This window comes from Ochlerotatus camptorhynchus, unplaced genomic scaffold (assembly GCF_037179485.1).
Source record: "Ochlerotatus camptorhynchus isolate MF236.1 unplaced genomic scaffold, CSIRO-AGI_Acam_v1.1 ptg000539l, whole genome shotgun sequence".
Classification (NCBI taxonomy): domain Eukaryota; kingdom Metazoa; phylum Arthropoda; class Insecta; order Diptera; family Culicidae; genus Ochlerotatus; species Ochlerotatus camptorhynchus.
Window position 1 is genome coordinate 349986 of NW_027041022.1, and position 27960 is coordinate 377945.

The 27960-nt window shown below is 38.1% G+C and overlaps 1 protein-coding gene across 2 annotated transcripts in view; it reads right to left on the minus strand.

Moving 5' to 3' along the window:
• Window positions 1–11779: 11779 nt before the first annotated feature.
• Window positions 11780–27960, minus strand: part of LOC135713136 (potassium voltage-gated channel protein Shaw-like) — a 399326-nt gene continuing 383145 nt past the window's right edge. For both annotated transcript variants that reach the window (XR_010518710.1, XM_065236251.1), the window contains one exon: window positions 11780–14211. Coding sequence is in view for 1 of the 2 variants with exons in the window: in XM_065236251.1 (XP_065092323.1) it covers window positions 14183–14211 (29 nt within the window). In the remaining variant the exon portion in view is untranslated. The remainder of the gene's footprint in view (window positions 14212–27960) is intronic.

Here is a 27960-nt window from a genome sequence, read left to right on the forward strand (position 1 = left end):
TGAGTAAAGCTGAGCTTTTAGGGTGTTCAACACGGATGAGGCTGGTGAGCTATATGTTGTTTGGAGCGAGGATCACGCGCTTGGCAAAGGTGACCCATAGCGACTCACGAAGAAACTGATTGCGATCCATAGCGGTGCGGCTTCTTTCGCCTTCTACGAATGCTCATGTGGGCTCTGCAGCTCGCTGCTGGCAGGCTGCTTTTCGTTTTGTACTGGAGTACAATGTTCAACGCCACACGCACTGCTGCTGCTGACATCGACGACCGGACATAACCACACACGGTGATTGAATGAGCACCGTTCAGTGAGACAGGATTGAATTCGATTTTTAAATCTGTGATAGGGAATGCGCTATTTGCAGGCAATCTGTGATCATTTTGATCACTATTAAAATAGTTGGACATGTGTGTATTTTTTCAATTATGACATATTAAAAATTAATAACGTATTCATTTTAACAGATTGGTAGATAAATTTCCAATCGTTTCGCTTGTTAAGAATTAAAATCCATCTGCTATTGACAGAGTTATATGTGGACCTCTATTCGTAATGCGGTCGATTTTGATTTTTTGAAATTTCACCCCCAATATGTTGCCGAAAGATGTAATCCTACGCCTAAAAATGTAATGGCAGTTCTACAAATGTACTGGCAGCGTACAAGCAAGTTTTTCCAGAATGCATATTTTTGTGTAAAACCTTCTCGAGATGATTTTCTTGAAGCAATACAGGGTGCGTGACGAATTTTTGCAGTAAATGGCATATTTGAGAAAAAATACACCACCCAAGTAGCAATTGGGGTTTTATGAGGGTTCTGCAGACTATGATTTAGACTTGTAGCCTGCTTTAAAACCGTGATAAAACTTGCAATGTTACTTGGGCAGTTAGTTATTCTAGCAATGAATTTTGTGCGATTTATTTTCTTTCGCAACATATGGAAGTTGTGAGTAAATTTATTCAAAAAAAAATGGCTCCCCTTTCGACGACTGTAGTTGGACGCTTCCGGAAACTGCAGTATGCACGTTTTAAAATGTTTCGATCCATAGATGTCATCACTGCCTTGATTTTAGCTTATAGCGACTTAAGTGTGGTGTGAGGGGTTCTATTGGTATCCCGTTGGACGACGCCCTATACAAAATGATCCAACGGATTGATATCGGGACTGCTTGGGGGCCAAATTTCTTCCTCCCAAATTTACGAAATATTTTCCGCAAGCCATTTCTGTGCTTTATTAGCAGTATGAGCAGGTGCTCCGTCTTATCACTTTCCCAAGCCTCTTTTAATATCATACACTGTTCTTTCAGACACATTTACCGACCGAATTATTTCTTTCATGCATACTCCGCCGCGCAACAAAGCGACAACGGCTGACTGATTGCTTTCTTGTTTCGACATCTTTACGTTTACTCAACATTGTTTGTTTAAATCTTACACCTAACAGTATAAGCTATCCAGTGCTGCCAAATATATCCAAATCATGATGCACAAGCATAAGAAATTACTATTTGAAATTTACTGCAAAAATTCGTCACGCACCCTGTACATTTTGGAAAACAAACTTTGTTCGAAAATAAAGATGAAACTTACTGTCAGTCTCAGAAGGTGTCATCAATGATGATCATCGAAAAGTGGAATTGAGTTGTTGAAAATAGCCACCATCTACTTTCGAAGCATTTTCCAGAAAAAAACACAAGAAATACACAAAAAATGAGTATTTTGAAGCCTGTCCCGATTAATTATCTTTATAAACTCACCTATTATTCAATCTTGCGCCTATAGCTTCAGTACAATTTCATAGATTTATGAAAATGTTCCAGATTTTTCAAGGGAATTCTATTAATTTCGGGAAGTTTTCAGGAAATTAATTAGAAATTCTTTTCTTTCCAACATATTCAGGGAGGTTTAGAGATCATAAGGAAAGTTAGTTACATTTGGAGTAGTTCTGTGAACTTCAGAGCACAAAGTTCCATGAATATCGGGAGAATTTCGAAATCTTCTCTAAGTTTTGGAAAATATTGGAAATCTTTTAAAAACTTTGAAGCAAGGCTAGAGTTCTTAAGAAAAAAAAAAAAACCAATGGCATAACCGTAGTTCCAAGAAAATCTCTGTGTTGCTGAGAAATTCAGGGAAGTCCAGACAACTTCAGGAAAGTAAAGAGATCTTCAATTGAATTCCATTAATTTCGGAGCAGTTTCGATGTTTATCGATCAGGAGAGTTGTAAGAACTTAAGTGAAGTTTGAAAGATCATGGAAGCTTGGAGAGTTTCAAAGTACAGTCAAGATTCCTATAGTACGATTAATAGGGACCGCACTATAGGAACCGGCATTAACGAATACACGTAGCATATGGGATTAGAGCTATTTGGGGACAAACGTTTATTATAGGGTAATTTGAAGAGATAACTTCCTGGTGTCTTCTGAAAAATTATTTGCCACCTTTTGGGAACATTTAGCATCCGGAAAGTCACGAGTCTGATCCTCTGGAAGACTCGAAAAATTCCCTTTTTGTAAACCATACGTGATCCCCAGCATCCATTTTCTGGTCACAACTCCTAATTCATATTGATCAGACGTCTATGATGGTTTCTAAAAAACCATAGAGCTCTAAGATCAATTTCAATTATGGACCAGTTATGCGGATGTTCTGGATCTTTTAGTGGACCATCCCGTAGGTCCAACGTCCATTTTTTGGTCGAAAATCTTAATTCATTGTGATAAGACGTCTATGAGTGTTTTCGAAAAAACCACGGAGCAGTAGAATCTGTTTCGAAAATCGACCCGTCTTACGGATGTTTCGGATCTTCCGGAGGACCATCGCATAGCTCTTAGGGTTCATTTTCTGGTCACAACTCTGAATTCATTGTGATAAGACGTCTATGAGTGGTTTCGAAAAAACCGCGGAGCTCTAGAATTTGTTTCATGAATTGACCACTTTTACGGATGTTCTGGATTTTCCGATGTTCTGGATCTTCAGAGTGCTTGTTCCAGTTAAAACTCTGAACTCATTCTGATAAGACACCTATCAGTATCTAGCCTCAGCGTCCATTTTCTGGCCAAAACACTGAATTAAATGTGATAAGGTTTCGAAAAAACGCGCAGCTCTAGAATCTGTTTCGAAAAATTGACCACTTTAACGGATGTTCCTGATCTTCCGGAGGACCATCGCATAGTCCCCAGAGTCCATATTCCATTAAACACTCTGAATTCATTCTGATAAGACGCCTTTGATGGGTTTCGACAAAACCACGGAGCTCTAGGATCGGTTTTATGAATTGACCACTTTTATGGATGTTCCGGATCTTTTAGTAAACCATCCCGTAGTCCCCAACTCCGAATTCATATTGAACGGTTTCGAAAAAAAACCGTGGAGCTCTAGGATCAGTTTCAAGAATTAATCACTTTTACAGATGTTCCGGATCTTCCGGTGGGCCATCCCGTATTCTCCAGAGTCCATACTCTAGTCACAACTCCAAATTCATTCTGATAAGACGTCTTTGAGTGTTTTAGAAAAAAAAAAAACGTGGAGCTTTAGGATCAGTTCCATAAAATGACCACTTTCACGGATGTTCCGGATCTTCCACAGGACCAGTCTTGTGACTCACTGGGAACTGACTATTCCCAAAAGGGGACCAATTATCAGTTTAACAACTTCTCCAAGGACATCAGGAAGGTATCTCTTCAAATTGCCGTACAATCAGTGTTTGGTCCCAATTAGCTCAAATCCCATATGCTACGTGTATTCGTTAATGCCGGATCGACCGTACTATAGGAATCCAGTGCCAACCGTATAGTACGGCAAGAACAAATCCGTACTATAGGAATCTTAACTGTAGTCTCATCAAATTTACGGAAATTTTAGGAACTTTATAGAACATTCGAGGATTGAAACTATTATATTCCGAGAAGTTCAGAGAAATTACATGAACAGACTACTGAAACATAAGGTCCCTAGAACTTATGGAAAGTATTGGAACTTCAAAGAAGTTTCGAAAAAATCATGGTGGCTTCGTTACTTTCAGAGAAATACAGGAATTTTAACAAAAGTTCTTTGCATTTGAGGGATATCTAGATAATTTAAAGAAAGCCCAGAAATCTTCACAGAAGTCCAAATAGAATTCGGAAAATTTTGGGAATATAAAAAAAAACTTTCCAATGCTTCAGGAAGCTTAGAGAACGTTTGAACTGTTTCGATAACTTCAGGGAAGTTTCGAGAATTTAAGGAATTCCGATGCATTTACAGTAGTTAAATAAACTTCAGGAAAATTTCGAGAGCCTATAAAAAGTTCCGGGAAATTTTGGGAAGTCTAGAGAACTCCAGCTAAATTTACAAAACTTCTGATATATATATTTGGAAGTTAACAGAATACCATAGAACTTAAGTGAAGTATCAAAATTGATAAGACAGTTCCACTAATTTCATAGCAGTACCAACAATTTCAAAAGCATTGCGAGTTCTTATGGGATGCTCTAACAACATCAGAGAACATCGATGAACAGCAGAACAGTTCCATTAATAAAGTAATTTTATAGAATTTTAGAGATGGTCTGAGAACCTCAGCATATTTTTGAAAACTTCAGCATTCTTCTGTGAACATCTGGAAATATTCGTAACATCAGGAGAATGCGGACACATATTAAAGGAAGATCCGTAATCTTCAGAGCTGTTTCGAGAACTTTACAAAAATAACGGGGGCTTCAGCGAATATCAGAGAATTTAAAAGCAGTTCCATTAGTTTCAGATACCTGTAAAACCTTATGAGAAGTTCCAAGACCTTCAGTGTAGTTCAAAGAACTCCAGAGAAGTTTATTTGTTTCAAAGGCAGATTTATTAGTTTTGGAGAAGTTTCGAGTACTTTTGGGAACATCAGGTGACTTTAGAGCAGTTACACTAATTTCAATAAAGTTTCAGAGCGGCACCGGTGGTGTAGTGGTAAACGTGATTACCTCTCACCCCATCAGGTTTGGGTTCAATCCCAGTCTGCGCCGCAGGGATGTTCTGAGGCATAACATCTCTGATCACGCCTTCCTTCGGAATGGAAGTAAAGCCGTTGGTCCCCGGTTCATGAATTGATGAGTCGATAAGGGTAGGGTTCAGGTGTGGGAGCTGCCTCTCAGGCCTCGGTAACATTGGTGCTCAGCACGGAAAACAAGATCAACGTTAAACAAATCAAGGGGAGAAAAAAGCAAGTTTCAGGAGCTTCCATGGAATTATGAGATACTCTAGAGAAATATGTGAAAAGAGCCTGTGAGCTAAATGTAAAGAATGCATTTAAATGCCGCTTTCTCGCGATTAAGGTTTACTCAGGCAAACCAGCAACAGCTTGTAGAAAAAAATTGGTATATCAGATTGTGTAGTTAGATTGCGTGGTCGCTCTGTGGTTGGTCAGTAATCGATGTTTATAGCCATTGTTTACATTTTGCACATAGGCCCTTTCACATGTTGCTGTCAGAAGGAAAATTCTAAAACAGCCGCAGTCCAGAAAAATTCCAGAAATTAAGGAGATTTAAAATACTACAAGGGACAACCCTATGGGATTAACGGCGCCGGTGGTGTAGTGGTAAGCGTGATTGCCTCTCACCCCAGCAGGCCTGGGTTCAATCCCAGTCGGCGCCGCCGGGATGTTCTGAGGCATAACATCTCTGATCACGCCTTCCTTCGGAAGGGAAGTAAAGCCGTTGGTCCCCGGTTCATGAGCTGATGGGTCGATAGGTAGGATCCAGGTGTGGGAGCTGCTTTCCTGGCACGTCGGTAGCATTGGTGCTCAGCACGGAAAACAAGATCGACGGAAAAAATCAAACCAAAGGAAAAAAAAAGCCCTATGGGGTTGTACACAATGGTGACGTAGAGCTACGTGGTCTTATATGATAAATCTTATTCTCTATGAACATTTAAAATGGTCCTATCTGCTTTGAACGATTCTCTTCATCGACTTTCTCTTTTGATAACCTCTACTATGCAAACAGGTTTTGCGCTATTTTTACCTCAAAGTTTGTTAAATGAGGTTCTTATCTAGCGTCCAAAACGTTAAATACAAGAGGGAAAGTTTGTGCAGCTGAGTTATTAACGAAAGAGAAAGTCGACAAAGAGAATCGATCAATGCAGATATGACCTTTTGAAATGCTTACCTAGTATTTGTTAACTGCAGCAGGAGCTTGTGTTTTGTGTAGGAATAAGAGTTTGAGCAGGGTTCTCTCTGTTTATACTCTTTAGTATGACGCGCTTGACATAGTTGGCCCACAGTGACTCACGAAGAGCTACTGAATCAGATCAATAGCGGTGCGGCTTATTCTTCTTTCTTTGGATGCTCATGCGGGCTGCAGCTCGCTGCTTCCAGACAGCCTTTCGTTGTGTATTGGAGAACACTATCGCTCACCACGCAGTAATTGAATAAACACCGTTTGGTGAGACCGTATAGAATTCATCTTTGAAATCTGTGTTAGGGAAATCGCTTTTCACAGGCAATCGGTGCTCAAAACAACAGTCGCACATTCGTACAATTTTCAATAGTGACAGTTTGAAAAATGATAACGTCTTAGATTTAACAGATGCGTAGAAATAAATCTGATCGATTAATGATAACATTATTGAAATCGGTCCAGGGGCAGCTGAGTTATTAGCGTTCAAAATCTTTCATAATTTGTTACATGTTTCATTTTTGGTTTTCACAAAGTGTACCCCCGTATAGAAATCACAGACGTAGTCCTACGTGAAAAAAGTACGTTAAACGAGGGAGTCTATATCTTTAGGGCAGCTACCTCCACTAGGCTTGAAAACTTAATTTCGCTAAATTCAGGACATTTTCATAACATTCAACTTGAAAATGCACAAACTATTTAGAGTATCCAACGTTTCTCCAAACATCGAGTGCAACGCATCGCTAGTACCTACCAGCTGGCTGGCTCTTGGTTCTTCGTTTCCTTACCATAATTCCGCCAACAGCAACCATGCCAATGAAGATTACCAGATCAACTGACTCCTTGAAGGTTTTGAAATCGATACTCAATGTAATTGCAGCTAGTCAGGTCAAAGTCCACCTCGAACGTTTAGATTTGTTGTGGGAGCTGATTGGGCAATTGAAACGCATGATCGTCAACAATCGACCAAATCGATGCAACGAAGAGACTGCTGGCTTTCTTTTTCTGTTAAAGTCGAACAGCTTCGCAGCATTCTAGAACCTCAGTCGGCGTGTACAAACAAATGTTCAATCGCTTGTCTCTCTTTCTCCCGTCGCTCCATTGGTCTTTCTTTCAAGCTTCTGTGAAACGGATGAGTGAAAGAGCGCTCGACTTTGATAGTTTTTTCTTTCATGAAACACATCAATAGAGGTTTCATGACGTATATGACGGAAAATGAAAATATATATTTAAAGCATTTGTCACGTGGATACACTTGAAGATTACACGTAATATTTTTAATTTATCTTCCATCCATATATTTATCTAAAAAAAAATGATCGAAAACGGGACATAACGCATTTTAATCAAATTGCAAGAGCGGTGATAGAGTGTTCGTGAAAGGGGATTGAAAGCCATAATGAGGTTTCGTTTAACTAGAAAATCGACGTTAGTTACATTGAAGCGATGAGCAAAGCAACGACGAGAAGTTCCACAGCCAGCCTTTCCTTCTAAGCGTCCTGCTTTTTTATTTTCGTTTCTAGCTGATAGTCTAGCTAGGCGTTATAGAAATGAAGCGTCGAACACGTATGTATGAGAGAAACAAAACACGAGTTCATTTTAGAGCTTCGAAATTGTAGAGCCCTGATCTGAAGTTTATGAAACTCAAATTTGGGTCATTCCAGCTCAAATGGGTACAGAATTTAAAAAAGTTGCGGTAGATGTCACCGATTTAGGCCAAACTTGGCCAAAACGCTTATTTTGGCATTCTGAACAAACGCCTTTTTTCTATTTTACTCTAAAGTGACTAGATGCTTCTCGGTTGCGACCCTGGATTTTCGAGATCTAAAAAAAAACTTTCAGAAGAGATTACTCCACAACCAAATAAGCCTTTCGTGATATTAGAACGTCAATTTAAAGGTTTTTAATCTTATAGGTGTACGCACATTTTGTTGTTGTTACATCAACTACAGTTAACAGACTGATTATCGGCAGGTATCAAAAGTGTCAAAAAATGGCCTATTTATTTGGCGGGATTTATTATTTTTTAATATGTTGGGCTCAAATTTTCACCACACTTTGGAAAACTCTTTTACTAGATGTGTTTCCCTGTGTGTAAGTTTGCTTTTGTATCATAAATCATACTTCAAATTTCCTTCTCCCTCTCTACATCCCTAAAAGTGTCATCCACTAGCTTAAGATTTAACACATCAATAATGTATAACGGGTATGATAGTTTGGCTCTGTAAAGTTTATTCAATTGAGCCTGTACAAATAAAGTAATTAACAAAAAATAATAATAAGAATAGCAGTAAGGTTTCCAAAAGGATCAACTAGAGTAAGAGATTCATTGCTCAATCACTGTAATCGATCTTGATGCAAAAGGCTCAGGAGTTTCAGGACGAGTCTTCTCTAAACCAATCAACAGTGACGCCACACTGCATGAAATAATGGATAGCGTACGTATGCAGCAAATGAAACTCCAGATTATCGATTGGTAGTATTGATGATTGACTGAGCTTCAGGGATCTCTACACGTCTCTGATCCATCAAATGGCAGATCTTTCGGAAGTGCAGAAATTCCACTACCCAAAAGGTTGCTTATCAGACGAAGCCAGGTTACCAGGGTTGCTTCCACTCACTCGCTATAAGAAAATTGTTTTTTGGAATTATGAAATTATTAGATGTTATAATGGTAATTAGTACTTCCGGAGAAATTTGAGATTTGGGCGTAATTGCTTTTGTAAACAAACACGTCAATCACCGATTTCTCATGAATAAAAGCTCAATCTTGTAAACAAACTATACCAAATGACAGAGTAATCAGTCCTCTATATGATTGTGTTATTAGTTTTCGAGATTGAAGTTTTATTCGCGAGAAATCGGCGATTGACGTGTTTAATTACAAATGTAATTACGCCCAAATCTCAATTAACTCCGGACATGTAAATTACTAGAAGAGGTCGTGAAGTAAGTGTTTGAAACATAAAACCAATCAATTTTGCTTTCAGTGGGTCATAATTAGCCATTTCACGAAATTGACAGGTTTTATGAGTCAAACGCACACTTTACACCTTCTTCTTGTTACTTGCAAGTACAGCATATAATTATATCATATAATGATTTCATAATTCCACAAAACAATTTTTTATAGCAAGTGAGTGGACATTAGCTGCAGGACATTAGTCGATCCACTAGAGATCACTTGTGACAACTATAAAATAACTTAGGAGTCTTTGCTAAAAAGCAGCCACAAAAGCAAGTTACTGGCTAACCAAGGAAACAATCATGGATCTCTACAGATTGGCTGATGGATTCGATCGTGCGATTAAGAATTTGGATCAAGTCACCATTCAAAATCATTGAGCTGAAGGCAAGGATTTACTACTAAATTCCCGTCTGGAATCAGCCACCTGACGTGGCTGAGAGAGAACCATGTTCGCTAAGGAACAAGTCGCGCTAAAGCACTTGCGGGAGATCCTTCAAAGGAGGGTCCACATTCATGAATCTCTACCAGCGAAGGAAATATCCAGAATCGAACCTCATTATCCCAAATGGACATCATCAGAAAGCCATACGATGGAACACAGCTTTCCTCCGCAGAACACATTACCAACTAAGTTACACCCACCGCTTTGTCTCGGTGGGTTTTCAACCAAGCGCTCTGATTTTCTGTGAGTGACTAGTTCTCCATTGACCCTACTCACATGCCAAAAAATCAGACCGACTGGATGAAACCCCGCCAAGAAAAAGCGGTGGGTGCAACTCAGTGGGTAACGCGTTCTTCGGGGGATAGCTGTACGGCTAAGTGCCCATCGTGAGCAGATATTCATGGACTACACAGCTGTCCAGCGTCGCCAAAACTGTCTCAACGAGGACATCTAGATTGCTCGTCGATGTTTTCATGTTGGAACTGCAAGGGTTCACCAGGGGTTCTTAATACCAGGCACGGACGGTGTTGGATTTCGAGTTGGAAGGTAACTTCATCTCTGAAGGACTTTTGTCTTTTGTTCCGCGAACCCAGAACGACCGTCACTCGTAAAATCCAAGCTTTCATCTAATCTTGGTTCTCGTCATACTGTCGACCGATGCAAATTCTCGTCTTACTGAAGCTCACAACTTGTTTGCCTACTTCTACAATGACGACAAATGGATTTGGCACACTGGCAGGCATCGAATTGGCACATCCGGAATTCTTCCGCTCGCTTGCATATCTTCCTCAACTTTTCAAATTGTAATCATGGTTGAGTTCTCTGCTAAATGCATTCATGATGACTCCATCGTCCTCCCTGTACAACGACAGTATCTTGCGAAGGCCAAGCTTAAGGTGTCTCTATTTTTGGCTCATGAAATTTACAGCCTTCTGTTTTCATTGCTTGATTTCCAACGAGAGCTTTTTTTAAATTTATTTATCTGTACATTCTCAAAACGAGAGAAATTTGTACAGACTCGACATACATATAATTGGTGCTTGTGCAGAATGGCAGCCACTCTTGGGGTCTCTAAGTACCATATTGAAGCCAGCACCGTACTCAGCAGAGAAGGTTAGATTAAAGGTGAATACGTCGAAGACAAAGTATTTGTTAGCTGGAGGGACCGAGCGGGATAGGGTTCACATAGGCAGAAGCGTGACAATCGACGGAGATGAGTTCTAGGGGGTGGATGAATTTGTGTATCTCGGATCATTGGTGACGTCGAATAGCAACTACGGATTCCACAAGACTCTGAGGTCGGGTAAACTTCACCTCCGTACTAAATGTACCATGTACAAGACGCTGATAAGACCGGCAGTTCTCTACGGGCACGAGACGTGAACGATGCTCGAGGAGGACCTGCAAGCACTGGGTGTTTTCGAACGACGAGTGCTTAAGACCATCTTTGGCGGGCTATGGGAGAACGGTGTATGGAGGCGAAGAATGAACCACAAGCTGGCGCAACTCTGTATCCAGAAAATTGGGAAAGCTGAACCCTGTATCCAGAAAGTTGGGAAAGCTGAACGGGTATGATGGGCGGGACACGTTTTAAGTATGCCGGACAATAATCCCGTAGAAATGGTGTTTGCCTCGAATCCGGCCGGTACAAGGCAAAGAGGAGCACAGCGAGCAAGGTGGAGCACAGCGACCAAGTGGAGCAGGATCTTGGAAGTGTGGGACAAGCAGCCACGGACCGAGTGAATTGGCATAACATTGTGATGCAGGTGCAATCCTGAGGGATGTCGGACCAGGATAAGTAAGTAACCGTACTCAGCAGCATTTGCCACTAAGAACCCTGAAGGGTGGAAGAATTGCTTGGATCGGCGAGACCGAAAATGGTGTCTGGCTTCCATATAAAATTTCCGTCGTTGGTCGTTTGATCGATAAGTTCGATAATACAGGAATATTAGAATAATATTTTTGGGCTGTCAGTTAGTGAATTTTTACTAAACCTTGACACTTTGAAAATAAATTTAAATGTTATGTTGTTATTATTTAAATTCTTCCGTTTTTGATCCGCTATGTAACAGCATTAATTTAATTGGAAACCAATTATGGGTATAATACCAATTTGTCATTAATTTCAATCATGAAATACTAAGTTTTCAAAGAAACAAACAACACCGCCTCCAAAGCTCATTCAGTCCAGTCCGTAGTGAACTTTTAAAGTAAATGACTGCTGAGTTTTCAAGAAAGTGACTAATAGCATGCGGTATGGATCGCGTATTAGTGAGTGAATGAATACGATTTTGTTTGCTCTAACGACGGTTTTGCAAATTGTCTGCATTTAAATGGCCTCAAGATAGTAGATTAACCTTTTTTAATTCATGGGAAAACCTATCAGTCACTCATTTTGGATCATTCAAAATCGTAACTTAACTGATTGAACTTACGAATTGTTGCAAAATCAAGTTGGCGAAAGTCCTGTTTTCCCCGAAATTAGGGCTCGATTCCCGCTCCAGCCGGTGGAACTTTTCGTAAAACTGTTGAGTGTTGTTCCATGTCTAGTGTTGAGTGTTCAGTATAACCAAACTGTTTGACATCAAAATTATCAAAAATGTGTGTAGTAATAGAATTATAAATAAATATCAAGCTGCAGTCAGAGCCACGAAGGAATAATGAATAAATTATCTATTGAAAATTAATTGCAGCTTACAATTTTTTCCAACAACCCAGCAACCCCTCGTCATCGCAGGCACCCATCTGTTTCCAACTTTAAAACTATGTTTGCCACTCTGTAAAAACCATTTTCCTCCTTTTATGCAGCCAAATCACACCAAACCATATGTTGACTGCACTTTGGAATTTGCACAACTTGTTTATGACACCATCAATGCTGGGTGGTTGCATCGTTGTTGTTGTTGTTGTTGTTGTTGTTGTCAGTTGTGGCATCAGCTGAACTGACCAAATTTGCTTCCACACACACAACAACATGTATACGAGCAAACATGAACCATTCGTACGTGTCTCTGCTGGCGGTCGACCGTTTCCATCGGTTCAAACTCTGCGTTGGTTCGGAAAATGTGATAAAAGTTGGTAAACTTACGGTGAATGTAATTTGTGATGTTTAACTTAAATGAGGATTTTGGAGATGAAATAAATTAACACACCTCAATCAAGCATTCAGATGAGTCCTGTCAAAGTAGGTCAAAGTGAATTAAAATAAAAAAGACACTCGCAAAAAGGGTATGATCACTATGTTGGTCCCATTTTGGATTTGTTCAATTTTATCAAACATAAATTTGTGTTCGTTTTCGGACAGAAGTTGTGGAATTACCCGGTGCTTAAATATACATTCATAAAGCGTGTTTGGCGTAGAAGGCAACCATTTCTTCTCACAGGAACATTTTCGATAAGATTCATCTAGCGCAATCTTTGGGGCCACAGGGCAGGGAAGAATTGAAACCAAGTTTTTTTTTTCGTTTGTTTTTGCTTACGAGGAAATAGCTGTTAGCCAGAATTTCTCTTTATTTACAAGCCCTTTGGGAATAATGTCTTACTGCGTGGTAATTAGTTGCACTGAGATTCTAGAGTAAAGTTTCAACAGAAATCCAAACGAAATCGAATAAAAAAAAACATCAATATCATCTGCGCTTTCATACCAATTCGGTTCGAACGATGCAATCAGTATAAGAGCTTCAATTTGTCGATTAAAATAACTTGATATCACTTTTCGTTTTGCCTCTTTTCTAAAATATACAATTGTTTGTTTTCGTTTTTTTTTTCTTTGTTGTTGTTTGGTTTGCTTATTACTTGTTACTAGTTTGTAAGTATTCCTTAGTATATTTACAGTCGTACAATATCTATAACTTTATGTGTATTAGCGTTCGATTTCATAGCTGTACATCTTTCAATTGATAGTAAGCGTTTCATGTTTTAAAAAGAATCTTCTCTTTGTATAAAAATCTCGAAGAAAAAAGCGATTATCGAATAAAAAAATCTCTTTAGAATTTTCAACACTGATAACATTTAACGGGGGGGGGGGGGAGAGGAGCTCCTGTTCCGAGTGCTAATTGAAACGAAGATTTCGGCTGCTGAGCACACAGAAAACAATCAACTTTATAAAACAAAGTTTTCATTGCATAGCGTCCTATCACTTGTTTGCGTGTTTAAAACATTGTTCAACTATCGTAAAGAAAGGTGAAGGCAGAGCGGTGATGGCGCTAGTGTAGCTTTTTAGAAAACCTAAACACGCATAAACCGTTTCGGAATCTAAATGTTTTTTTTTTTTTTTTTTTAGTTTCGGTTGCGGCACGGTTTGTCCGTTAAACAGAAATGCCTTTAATTGAATCACGTTCATCGTTCGAGCCAGCCCACATTGCAGTTGCTTGTATATTTTTTATGTATGTTTATGTGTGTGTGTGTGTGTGTTAAGAGATAGAGTTGTTGGATAGGATGCGGAATTAACTATTTTTCAGTTTGCGTTCCTTGTTTTTACCCAGCGACGCTCGGCGGATGGCCGATACGATGGTGACGGTGGTGGTGGTGGTGCTGATGCTGTTGATGGTGGCAGTTAGCGGTTGCGTTGTGGCTGCCACGGAACCGGAAAATGCTGCGGATCCATTTTTCTCCGGTGGAGCCACCATAATCAGATCCTCTCAAACGTTACCGATTGGATTTTTGGTTTCTGGAAGAGGAGAGAAAACGATTGCTTCAGGCGGTTATTATGGAAAATCATCCATACATTTAATATATGATGGGTTAAATGATATCACTACATGATTATACTACAAAGGATTACAGTGCAACACATCGCATTCGTTAACTCAAATAGTCGCCTCCATAATAGCTGTCCACGTGTCCCTTACCTTTGGTGGTGCGGGGTATATATCCGATTTGCATTAGATTTATCGAAAAATCGATAATCGAATATTTGATTTATTGAAACCGGTAAAAAATAGTATTACAACAGTATTAAGTCTCACACACAGCCAAAACCCATACAAACATAAGCCGTGTTATTTCGAGAAACCGTAAAAAAAACACAAATCATGTTATTATAAACTGTAATCAGGGACTTTCCGGAATGCATGATGACTATCCAAACAGTGACAGTTATGGCATGATAAACATCAGTGATGGAAAAGTTCGCGAAAACTCACTATGAATCGCGAACTTTTTCCTTGGTAAACTTCGTGAAATATCGCGAACTTTTCCAACACTGGAAAACATGTTACCCACGTTTATTTTCAAGAACTGGATATCTTGGAGGGAGGGGAAGTAGTTCTAAGTTAGAACTTTCAACCCCAATGACATCACTGTCAGTGTGGTCTGGTAATTTTAAAGCTGGTATCTTTATTTTTATTTATGTGAGTGCCCCTTTAAGGAGGACCCATAATTGTAAATTCAGAATGCACATACAATTTAGTTCCTTCGATTTAAAACTAGAGGGTAAACTTAGCTCGCCATAAAACTTGAACACTTTCTTTAAAGCGTAGATTCACCATTTATGGCCATACGTTCCTATTATGGTGGTTTCAGCAATGACCTATGAGAACTGGAATACACCATAATAGGAACGTACGGCCATAACTGGATCACACCCACTTAGAAATAACTAATTTTACAAGTGACGGAATCCATCTTTGACATAAAAGATGAGACATAAACAAACATGTCATGTAATATTAAATGCTCCGAGACTGTAAAATTCATTACTCGACAAAAAATACGTTTGATTAAGCTATATTTCGCGTCTGTTATGACTCAAATTTATGTCAAAATTGACGCTCGTATATGTCACTCTAAGAGCACCTAAATTTACATGAGTTTTTCTAAGTGTGCATATAAGCTTTTCAGTTTAACGGTGGATCAAAATTCTACGATGCTTAATATTCGTAATTTTGGTTTTTGGAGAAGCAGAATATATAAAATTGTACCGTCTTTGCATTAGTGTGAAAATCTTTGACCTTCTGACTGCAAAATTGACAGGTTTTATGTTTCCTACACAAACTTTACCTACTCTTCTTGCATCTAACATAACAATATTATTATAATATCTCATAGTTTCATAATTCGAAAAGTAGCGTTTGAGCTGTATTGATATTTTTCAGGCCTGCTCACAATTCCATTTTGGGTTTTTGTAGTCTTGTTGGTCTGAAAACTCAAAATTGAGATCCACTTTTATTTATTTATTGTTGAGTCAATGTTACTCATATTCAGAAATCCCAACTACTCATGCTTTGATGTTTTGAAAGAAGTTATGAAAATGAATACGTCTGACTTATGCATCTAACAAGCCTGTATGAGGCAGCGATTTAGCGTCATTTAGTTTTTTGACGCTTGTTCGCACTTTCTCTATCTATCACACAGGGATGAATCATTATTTGTCCTCCTGCTCGTACTTGATCGAGATAGTGGTTTGGTGCGCTGATCAAACGTAAAAATCTCAGTTCACTGGTTTCGTCCAGTGCACGAAACAATCTGGTTCAATGAGTCATTTTCATATGAATATGTACAGCCATCCCACAGTGGTTCCTCTTAGAACAAAAGTTGGCCAAAACCTCAAAATTGTTGCAAACAGGCAAAAATAGATGTTTTTCAGCTGTACGAAGAAAACTTGACAATCAAGACGTCACAAAAAGGAGTATAGTAGAACCAAAACCAATGCACAATGGTACCAAAGCCGTATTTAGGAAGACAAACATGTTTGCGCCCAAACCGTCAGTTTTAGGTATATGATTTCTTAGGGAAAGTTGCTTCATATTTTTTGTTCAATCTTTATGTTCGTAAAATTAGGGTGGTCCATAAAATTGGTGAATTAAAAATACATGCTTTTTTATTTTTTTATATAGACCAAAGCAGTGTTGTAAACAGTTGTAGAACTATCAATTCAAAGCAACTTTGTTAAAGACACAACGTTTTTATCTCTTACGGCTCATGGTTCAGGTTAGGGTGACCACTAAAATCGGTATTCTATGAATGTTTTTTCAACCGTTAATTTCTCGTAAAAACATTGTTCTGATTACATTTAATGACACATTTTTTGCTCGAGCAACTAGGTTACTATCTTTTATGATTAGAAAGTTAAAGGCTATTGGCTTTTTTTCAATTGTCAATATCTCAAAATGGAGCAAACCGATTTTCAAGCATTTAATTTCATAGGAAACAGCGTTTTTTCTTCATATTTGGTAAAAAAAAATCTGAAAGCGCTTTTTCTGTATAAAGCATTAAAATTAAAAAAGGTAATATTTTTCTGGAAATATTAACCATAACTTTTCAAAAAAAGAGATAACAACTTAGTAAAAATATGCGTCATAAAAAGTTCTTAAAGTGTCTAGTATAAAAATTTCACGAGACATGATGAACGTATAAAAGGATATCTTAAGAATTCCAATTGTCTAGGGGCCACCCTAACCGCTTCACAGTGGTTCAAACCTACCGAAGGGTAGTGTCTTCAGAGAAGTTGTTAGATACTTTGTAAGCTTTGTTTTGAAGTAAGTAAAATTAGGATCTATCCACCTAGAAGGGCAATAGAAAATTCAAATTTTGTAAACATGCTCAAAAGTGGTTGGCATCTTGAGCAAAGTTGTAGCAACTTTGCTGGAGATGTCAATATCGTATACTCAATGTATGATGAGTTTTTATGAAAACTCCCTCAAAAATCATTTTTTGTTAGAAAAAATGTTCAAAATTTTATTTTAGCAGTATGATTTGTTCTAAAAAGTTGTAGATATCATCAAAACACGCATTTTACTACGAGACATTAGGATGTTATAATGAACCTATCAACCTATTTTAACATAAAAATAGGTCATTTACTACGCAAAATATCTGGAGAACGGGCAAATACGGGCAAGCCAAACCATCTTCATTCAAAAAGTATGCCTTTGAACTACAAAATACAAGTGGTTTCATTAGGTTCTGATAGGTTCTACGCTTGGCATGTTAGAAATATATTTGCCATTCTACCAACAACATCCAACCTCTACAACACGTCATCTCTCATTGAAACAACACATAGCTTTTTCGGCTTCACATCATGATCCTAGCAAGCCATGATAAATGTGTGATACATTGTAATTAAAAACGTTCAGCATTAAATAAAATACGTTTGTGCGTTTGTACGTTTGAAAAAATGCCATATATCATCAGAATACATTAACGTATGTTGTGTCGATTAGTCCTGAAATCATAAATTAAGAAAAAAAAAACTAAAATGAAAGATACATTGAAAATTAGCAGCGTTCATCATCGGTTCCAGTATCAATGCTGTCCTCGTCGCTGTCAACAGCATCGGAATAAGCTGAATCAAGAAGAAGAGATCTGGAATCTTCTGACAGTGGCATTTGTTTTTCGTCAGGAAGTGCCCTTAACGAGGAGATGAGGGAATCAGACGATTCTAGGAGCCGATTTAACAGGTCTGTGCTTGTTGCTGTCCGTGAAAATTTTCTTGTTTGGTCCAATCGATATCGCTTAATGTCCTTATTCCGACATTCTTATGCCTCTTCCGACAATTGCCCAATTGGCACAAGAAAATGGCTTATGATCTGGGATCCATGCATAAGAACTTTGTGTACAGTCACCGGGAGATAAAACCAGGGGTAATTCTTGATTAATTCTCTTGACAATACTCTTCAAACTTTTGAGAGTCAATTTTCAATCCCGAAGCCAGAACTTCTAGTATTATTTTGCATCTATATAGCAATGCAGGGTTCAATCCGGTGATCTCAGCTGACTTTTCCTAGTTCTGGAAGAAACGGCGTGCACTGTTTCCGTCATTCGAAGTTCCAGATCCTCCTGAACGAGGTTTTTCGACGATCAATCCTGTTTCCACGCGGAACCGTTCTTGTATTTGTTTCTTCCTCTGTCGCATTGCCTCATTATCAGCTCCTCTGGCTTGCCATTTTTTGATATCCAAACGATACGAGATGTAAAGGAAATATTCATAAAAACGTATCCATGCATGTAATGTGCAAATCGAAAATTATCCTTGTTTGTTGGGCGTTGATGTATTTTGGAGAGATCGTTCATTTGGATAGGCGTGGCACCACAAATGTAGTACCTTTGGGCAGATTTTGTAGACGTTACCGAGTTGCACACTTTTCCGTCTACCATTGTCATGAGCATATCATATTTGACAACGTTATTTCCCGTTTATCATCAGCTTCAATGGTTGCAAATCCGAGATCTGTTGTTCAATGTAGTCGTTTTCTTTAACCGATACCTCGATTGTTTCAGTTAGGAACTGAATATGAACTGGACGACAGTAGCGTTTTGAAGACGGTCGAGGGTTCTGAAAAAGGCACTTCTCACCGGGGAACAATAGATTTAATGAGCATGTTGGAATGCGATTTAGCTGTATCATCGCAGTTAAATCGTTGCTTATACTCGGCGTGACCGGAACTGCCATCAAACCCCCATTTAACGGTAAGCACGACGTCGAGCAGTTCACTTTCTGAAAATTCATCAAGCTTTGAAGTATTCGCTTCGATAATTCTTGGTACAGTATGGGCCAACAATTTTTGAAGTTTCACTTCAACAACGGCTTCGGTAACGGTGATGGCATCGCTATCTGGGTAGCAAGCTTTTTTAGCAGACAATATTTCGTTGTAGTTCGGATACAACTTAGCATTTCCCGTGTTTGCGCCATGTCTCATTTTAAGGTATTGAAAATTTGTCAAATTAGCATCCAAAATCAATGCCAACGCCTCATTATTTGAGTACGACATGATCTTGGGCTGACATGAGGCTTGCAGAGTTGAAAGCATCCGTTTGGCCCAAGTAGGTGTCGTACACGTGGCATTCCGGACAACAGTAGCTTCGTTACTTCTCCCGCACGATCGTAATTTCATCTGAGCTGCGTAGCATAGCTCACTTGCTGCATAATTTTTGCGAAAGTCAGCTGTCTTTTGCCTTTTAACGCTATCGGTACAGTCATCAAAAGACAACGGCTTTCGACCACGCTGAACACCGTTAGATGTAGACGGAAGTTCATTCATAACTGCTTCCGGTAATCGAAACGGTTGTTTAAAGTATTCAACGTTCTGCTCGAAAACATTGCTCAAGGTTCGGTTGTGCTTATCCCACAGCCTCTTGATTCTCTGCGATTTCAAATACCTTCGAATGAGCCTCTGGCATGAGGTCGGCATCGATGTCGAATTTGCTCAAAATATGTTGAGCCACAGAAAGACACCTAGTTTTAGGTGCTCCATTGGCTTTCCATAAGTGAAACAACTCATGTTTGTCGATACATTCTACATAAAACAAATTATTTTGTAGCATCTAATCATGTTCAAGCAGCCATCAATACAAGGCATTAAAAATAAAAATACAAACGTACCTGACGAAGTCAAACGTTTTTCGGACTCCATTTTCAATAAATCGTTTTCCATCAGCGGTCTTGTTAATCTGAATTAAATTTGACAAATCTCAACCGAACTGAGCTGCAAGCTGCACTTCACAATGGATCACATCATTCGAGCAGTTTAAAATGACGTTTCCTACCACTCGAACTTTAACGTGGAACAATATTTTAATATTTTTTCTTCTGCAACCTCGAGAAAATAGGGTCTTATTTGTAAAATGCTTGAAAAATCTGAAATTGATTGTTTCATTTCCGTAAAATCGCTGGTAGAAGGTCGTCCCAAAACTGCTCGACAATATGATTAATTCACTTTCTTCTAAGCACCTCACGTAAAGCCAACTTCATAAGCACATTGTTTTTATCATGGCTTGCTAGGATCATGATGTGGAGCCGAAAAAGCTATACAGTGTTGTTTGAATGAGAGATGACGTGTTGTAGAGGTTGGATGTTGTTGGTAGTATGGCAAATGTATTTCTAACATGCCAAGCGTAGAACCTACCAGAACCTAATGAAACTACTTGTATTTTGTAGTTCAAAGGCATACTTTTTGAATGAAGATAGTTTAGCTTGCCCGTATTTGCCCGTTATCCTGATATTTTGCGTAGAAAATGACATATTTTTATGTTAAAATATTGAATAACTTTTGATAGGTTCATTATAACAACCTAATGTCTTCTATTAAAATGCGTGTTTTGATAATATCTACAATTTTTTACAACAAATCATACTGCTAAAATAAAATTTTGAACATTTTTTCTACCAAAAAATGATTTTTGAGGGAGTTTTCATAAAAACGTCAGTTAACTCATCATAAATTGAGTATAAGATATTGACATATTCAGCAAAGTTGCTATTATTTGCATTATCTACAACTTTGCTTAAGATGCCAACCACTTTTGAGCATGTTTCCAAAATTTGAATTTTCTATTGCCCTTCTAGGTGGATAGATCCTAATTTTACTTACTTCAAAACAAAGCTTACAAAGTATCTAACAACTTCTCTGAAGACACTACCCTTCCAAAATGACGTTAACATACCCAAAATAAAAAACGCACGTTTTCGGTAGGTTTGAACCACTGTGGCGCTTGTTTAAAAAAACATAACTCATGAACCATAAGAGATAGATATATGAATTTCAACATCTTTCGCAAAAAATCGCAAAACACATTAAAATCTATCTGAAAGCTAACTTTTCTAGCTATCTTTTGGTTACTAAAGGATAGTGAGCGGATGTCTCCGTCATATGTTTTGCTTAGTCTAAATGTGAAAAAAGTATATTTTTGCTAATTTTTATTAGAAACTGTCACTTAAAACAGTGCTTACACTCTTTTTTACCATCCATTTGACGTAAAATAAGCCGAGGAACATTTCTTCTCAAGCAACCAAGTTGATTAACTCATTATTTTTTTTTTGCTATTTTTGAGCAAAACAGTAACAAGAAACATTACGATTTTTTTCAAAAATTTGTGATATATCGCTTCACTATACCAAACATAAAAAAATATGTTATCAACAGAACTGCACAATTTATTCAATTTAAGATACTCTTAACATGTAAAAATGATAAAAAAATATTGAAAGAAAAAAATATCAACTTTTATTTTTGAGGTTTTGGCCAGCCAGGAACCACTATGCATCCGCCCCATCATTCACTACTTCGTAACAATCTGAATGATTGGGAAGCAAACGAGTCACTGACAGCAGAGCACTCAGTCAGTAGCTCAGTCAGCACGTTTATTCTTCCGTGATGGTACCCAATCCTTGTTTTGAATGACTGAGCGTACATTTTCTATGGAAAAATGCCTCAATTACATGCTGTGTGAGCGAAGCCAAGCGGTGTGAGTCGCCTCTTCGTGAGTGACTGAATGTTTTCGATGACCCTTTCATTGGCTCGTCCTTTACCGTTTGGTACATACGGTCTGGATAGAGCTATGAATTGAATAGAGCAGTGCCTTCACACTCAGCCTAAAGGCACGTTTAGACTATCTGATTTGTTGGTCTGATTCGAGCGGACTGCTCGATAATTTTATCGAATGCGTTCACACATTTTCGACATGATGATTAGATTTGGGGTTTGATTTGTCGAACGAAATATGTTTGTGTTTAATTTTCATTCGACTCATTCAGCAAAATAGCCGCAAGTGAGGTGAAAATATTGATTTTTTTTCTCTAAAATAACACGGATTTGAATTTCTAAATAACGCTTGATTTGTGTTTTGATGGCATCCAGCAGCAACGTAAACCGATTTAACTTTTCAATAAATTTTATTTTCCAGTGTGATTGGCCGAAAGATGCCGTAATGGCTTTGATCATGGCATGGCCAATAAAACAGTGATTATATAATACGAAGTTCAGCAGGTATGAGAGCCTTTTAAGAAATTTTTAGAGCTTCAGCGAGGTTCGGAGATCTACTGAGAAATTTGTTGAGCTTCAATGTAGTTTGTAGATCTTGAGAACAGAACTTTTTACAGAAATTTAAATAAATCTGCAGAAATACAGAAAAATTCAGAAAAGAGATCGTAGACCTTTAGTAAAAATGTTCAAAGAAATTTTCAAAACGTCAAGCAAGCTAAAATATTTTCAGGCTTATTTGTAAAACTATAGGGGAAATTTTAAAAATCTTCAGGGAAATACGTAGAACTTCAGACAAGTCCAAGAATCTACAGTGAAATGTAAACAATTCACCACGAACATCAGAAAAGTTCGTAGATAATCAGAACAAAGCAACAGAACTTTGAAAAAAAATTACAGAACTTCTGAAAAAATCACAAGAATGAAGAAAAGTGTGTAGATTTTCTGATACATTTTTAGAATCTCAGAATTTTAATGGATCTTCAGTGAAATTTGCAGAACTTCAGGGAAGCTCGACGGTAAAAAAAAAATATTTATTCGATTTCAGGTTTGTTGATTTTGAGAGAAACTTTTAAAACTTCGAGGAAGCTCAAATATTTTCAGATAATTTTTAAAACTTTAGGTAATTTAGGGAAGTTTGCAGATCTACTGAGAAATTTATTGAGCCTCAAGGTAACTCGAAGATCTTGAGAATAGAACTACGGAGCTTCAGTCAACTTTACAGAACTTTAATGGTTTTCGCAGAACTGTAGAAGAGTAGATATTAAAAGAAATCTGCAGAGCTGCAAGGAATTTTTCAGATCTTTAGAGACATTCCGTGGTTCAGAAAGCTTCGCAGTTTCAGCAAAATTCGCAAAATTTCTGAAAAGTTCTTCAATTCCAAAAACTGAGAGAAGTCTGTAGGAAGTCAGGAAGTTCGTATATTTTTAGAAAAAATTGTAAAACTTAAGCAAAACTCACAGAATTTCGGGGGAAAGTTCGCCGAGCTTGAGAAGTATTTACACAACTTCGGAAAAATTCGTAAATCTCCAAAGAAATGTTTAAAACTTCAGCGAAGTTCAAATATTTTCGGATAATCCGTAGAGCTTTGGGGAATTTCAAAGAATTTCAGATAAATCTGCAGAACTTTATGGAAGTCCATGAATCCACAAAGAAATTAACAGAACTTTAGAGAAGTTTGGATATCTACTGTACAGAATTCTAAAGAAATTTGAGGAACTTTAGACAATTTCAGAGGGTAGATCGTTAATCTTTTGCAAAATCTACAGATTTTTACATAAATTTTCAGAATTTTATTGAGGTTCTTGGAATTTAAGAGAAATTTACAGAACTTCAGGGAAGTTCGCTGATCTTTAGCGATATTTGCACAACTTCATAAAAATTAGTAGATCTTCAGAGAACTTCCTTAAGCTTCCGAGAGGGACGACTCTATCTACGATGCCGGAATGATTTTGTTTTCATGTGGTTAGCTGCGCGCACGCTGTGTAAATAGAAAGAAGATTGATGACGATTCTGAAGATTTCCTGCAAAAAGATGATGTGCGATTCAAGTTGGGTAGAGAACTACTTCGGCCTAATCGCCCATTTTGGGCCTATCGAACAGAAAACTTCAAATAAATCCATGATTTCAGAGTCAACAAGTCAATTATGCGTTTGGTACGATACTTTAGTTAATAAGCTACGGAACGAATTCAATGAGAACGCGTGATATGAAGGTTTGCACCCATTATTCCCAAAAACAAAAGAAGCGCTCCGACCGAATCAATTTTCATCTTCATCCGATAGGCCGAAGTGAATTCATTGGCGTTTCAAAGGCGTTTCAATGCGTTAGGCCGAGTTTAGAATCCGTAGGCCGAGTTTGGCGTCAAGAAGCAGTGTTAGACTTTTGACAATATCTCAACGATTGGTTTCTCTTTATCAAATCTTACGGTACGTACGGAACATTCCGTTTGGTGCTAAACTGCGCTAGATTAAGAAAGACTAAGTGCGAGTTGTGCTTAATACGCTGGAAATGGGGTAGTGTGAAATTTGTTGAGCATCTAGAATTGAGATTAAGATGTGACGCCCCTCTCTTAAACTTCCGGGAAGCTCAACTTTTGGTAATTGTGTAAACGTTCAGATATATTTGCAGAGATTGAATCAAGAAAATCTACAGAGAAAATTACAAAAATATCGAGAAGGTCGTAGATTATTTGAAATTTAGTGAACATCAGAGATAGGATCTTAAATCTGCATAATTTCAGGAGCTTTGTAGATTTTTGGAGAAATTTTCAGAACTTCTGAAGAACACACAGAACTTCAAAGAAATCTGCAGAACTACCGAGAAATTTGCAGATCTCCAGGAAAGTTTGTTGATCTTCAAAGATATTTTACCAGAGAACCGAAAGAAAACTTCAGGGACATCCGAAGGTCTTCAGAGAAATATGCAGAATTGGTTTCTTAAGAGAAATGTTCAGAACTCGAGGAATTATGTAGATCTGTTGAGCACTTTTCCCACTAGCTTGTCAAAAGATGGTATCGACATCCTGGCGAAGTTTCGAAATCCTTTTTCGTCTTCATATCGCAGTTCTTGAAGGACAAGATGAGCCAGATCCCTGCCGGTGTTCCTCCTGAGCAACCAATTCCTACTCCACAAAGTTCTCATTTTATTTAAAATAATAAAAGCAAATTCACCTGCCGAAATTAGACCAATTATTTTTGAAGTATTTACTTTTGATTTTTGATACAGTTTTGTTTTGAAATCTAATTTGACAGTTCTATCGACATCTGCAAGCAGTGTGAACACGAGCAAACCGGGGAGTTCAACAAAGTGTGTCGAATGTAAAATCGAGCAGATTTTTCATTATGGTGGTGGTCTAAATTAGACCAAGAAATCAGATATTTAGTCTAAACGGACCTTATGCAGTCAATAATTTTACGCTCTGGTTTCGTCTCGATGAGCGAGAACGGCGATATCTCTAGGCGAGGCAGAAGGAAACTAGCCGACTCTTTCTTTCTCTCGATCCGGTGAGAACACCGGATGAATGAAACAGTCCTTTTGCCTCACCTATAGATCCTGCGCATCGGTTTCGTCTCAGTTACGCATTTGATTTTTGAGGTTTTGTTTCCCATTCACGACGACTTCCTCGATGTCGAATTTGAATTTAAATTAAATGCCTTTGAATTTTCTGTCGATTGATACTTCGAGAGAAAAAAGCCTTTCAAGTGATTCGTGGAAATACTTTGGAAAAATGATGTATCCTAAGAGTGACTTTAAAATACATATAGTGAAGGAGAAAGTGTTCTGCTCGTTATGCATCTCAGAAGCTAACAAGAGGTCAGGTGTTACTGAAGTCCGGAATTGTAAGGCGAAATGGATAAAATAAACAAACAAATCTTAAACGATATCGAAGATTCTGGAGATTGGCTTGAAATGGATGAGCAGCATCCGTTATCTAGTATGAAGGAGGAGCTAGATGCTCAACTTGCGAGTTTGTGTGAAACGAATATCAATGTTCAATTTGACGGTGGACCTAAATAAGTCCCAACACTTAACACAATCAGCGTAACACCTTGGCATTACTTACTTAAGCTGATGAAAAGTCTCGAACTAAATAGAGCTGGCGTGAATGATTCATTGAACCGTCTTAACAAGTACTTTCTGGACTATACTTTAACATGTTTATTTGACTGTTTTATAAAAAATTATGGTCTCTATGAATGAAAATGTAAAAAAGTAGGTTTTCCCATAATAATTACTACAAATTTCAAACGCAATGCAGAAAGCCGGGTTACAACCAATCGTCCTCAAACTTTGCACAGTTGGTTGTGACCCCAAATTAAACCAAAAAACAACAGTGTTCTGAAAAAAAAATGGTAATGATGACCCACCATAATATTCATACATGAATTTCTGGGAAACTTACCAAGTGGAACAATAAATCTCCGAAGAATTTGAGATGAAAATTCGCACACGTTACTTGATTGCTTGTGACGCTAACATTTTGACAGTTCTTCACTGATTTCCAGTAAATCACTCATGTTTGCTGTAGTTTTCAGTAAAAACAAATTGTTAGCTAATTCCAGCAAAACTCATTGTATGCTGGTTTTCAAATTTGAAATTTGGTGTGTAAATGCGTAAACAAAGATCGCTAAAAAACCGTGATATGAGTCCATGTTGGAAATCATGATTCAATGTAGATATTTTTGATATGGGGAGGACATATAGAAGCCGAATATCGATGCCTGGAATCCAAGATGGCAACTTCCGGTTTCCAAAACAAGTTTCAGATATGCAATAATGAAACCGAAACGACAAGTTAAGTTCAAAATTGTATGTCTGGCTTTATTGTGAAATTCAAGATGGTAACATGCGATTTCCAAAGATGTATCACTGCCATTTGGTTTGCAAGAATTAAATCCTGATAATATAAATACTGTAATACAGGCTCAATAATTTAATATATTACGGGCTGGATTTTAGACCCGCACCCTCCTGCGTGTACTAGTTTAGCAACACATATGAACTGTAGACACTCGTGAACTACTGCCTTTTTAAGCTTTCTACGTAGTTTACGGGCAGCCCATTGTGTTTATCGAATCAAAATCACTGAGACCAAAACATACCAGATATTGTGGTATGTCCGTTACTGTTGCATGTTTTAGTACCTTACAACTATGGGAACGTATTGAGACATTTGTTTTCGATACAGTTACCAATCCAACATGCTCATTCAATTCAGTGGATACCCGTTGTTTAGCACTTAACCACTTTTCTTTTCAACAAAAACGACGGTGGAAATAGTTCCCTGGCTGTGGTTCTTTCACCTTCCACCGCAATTAATTAGCTCGACAAAAAAACGGATTCACTTGTGTAAGAGGTTTCGCGACCGAGGCACTTCGGACACCACACACGGAAGTAGAGCAACTTTCATCTAAACGCGACGGGATGCTGATTTCAACTGATTTTTTATTTACATTTTCTGTACATCCTATGCTACTATTTACATGTTTTATGTTGCGTTGGTTTGACAGCGCAAGTGCGTTGCTGTTTTCATCCGTCTGTGCTATTCGTGCGCACAACGGGTGCAGTGCGCGTTTTTATGGTGAATATTGAAGTTCATGGAATTTAATTATATTAATGATTTTGAACACCCGTATTGCATGGTATCAAATGTGTATTCGCTGGTTAGAAGATGCCATTTTAAATTAGCGTGAACCAAATTGAATTCCAAAATATCGCGTACATGCTTTTACTGAAGCTTGGTCATGGAGTACTCCATTAACAACAACTTTCTTGGAAAACCAATTTGATTGACTCTATTAAAACCAGTCTTGTAAGCGGTCACCGTAGTCGACACATTTCTGTGATAATCGACTGCCTTTGCATGCAACATTTGTAAAACAAGCTATCAAATCACAGTACCAAACCAAAATGTCATATGACAGGCTCTGTCATACGACACTGTCGCCGAAGACATGCAGTGTTGGAAAAGTTCGCGATATTTCACGAAGTTCACCAAGGGAAAAGTTCGTGAGTCACAGTGATTTTTCGCGAACTTTTCCATCACTGCACACATGTCATATGATAGTTATTTGATAATTTTCTTTTTGCTCGAATGTTGTTCTACCGTTTGTGTTGTGTAAGAGAGACGACGGTAGAGCATGAGAGTACGAATACAAACAGACTGTCACGCACGACAACGAAGCGAGTGTAGTAAAAAACGTCGACAGTTTCAA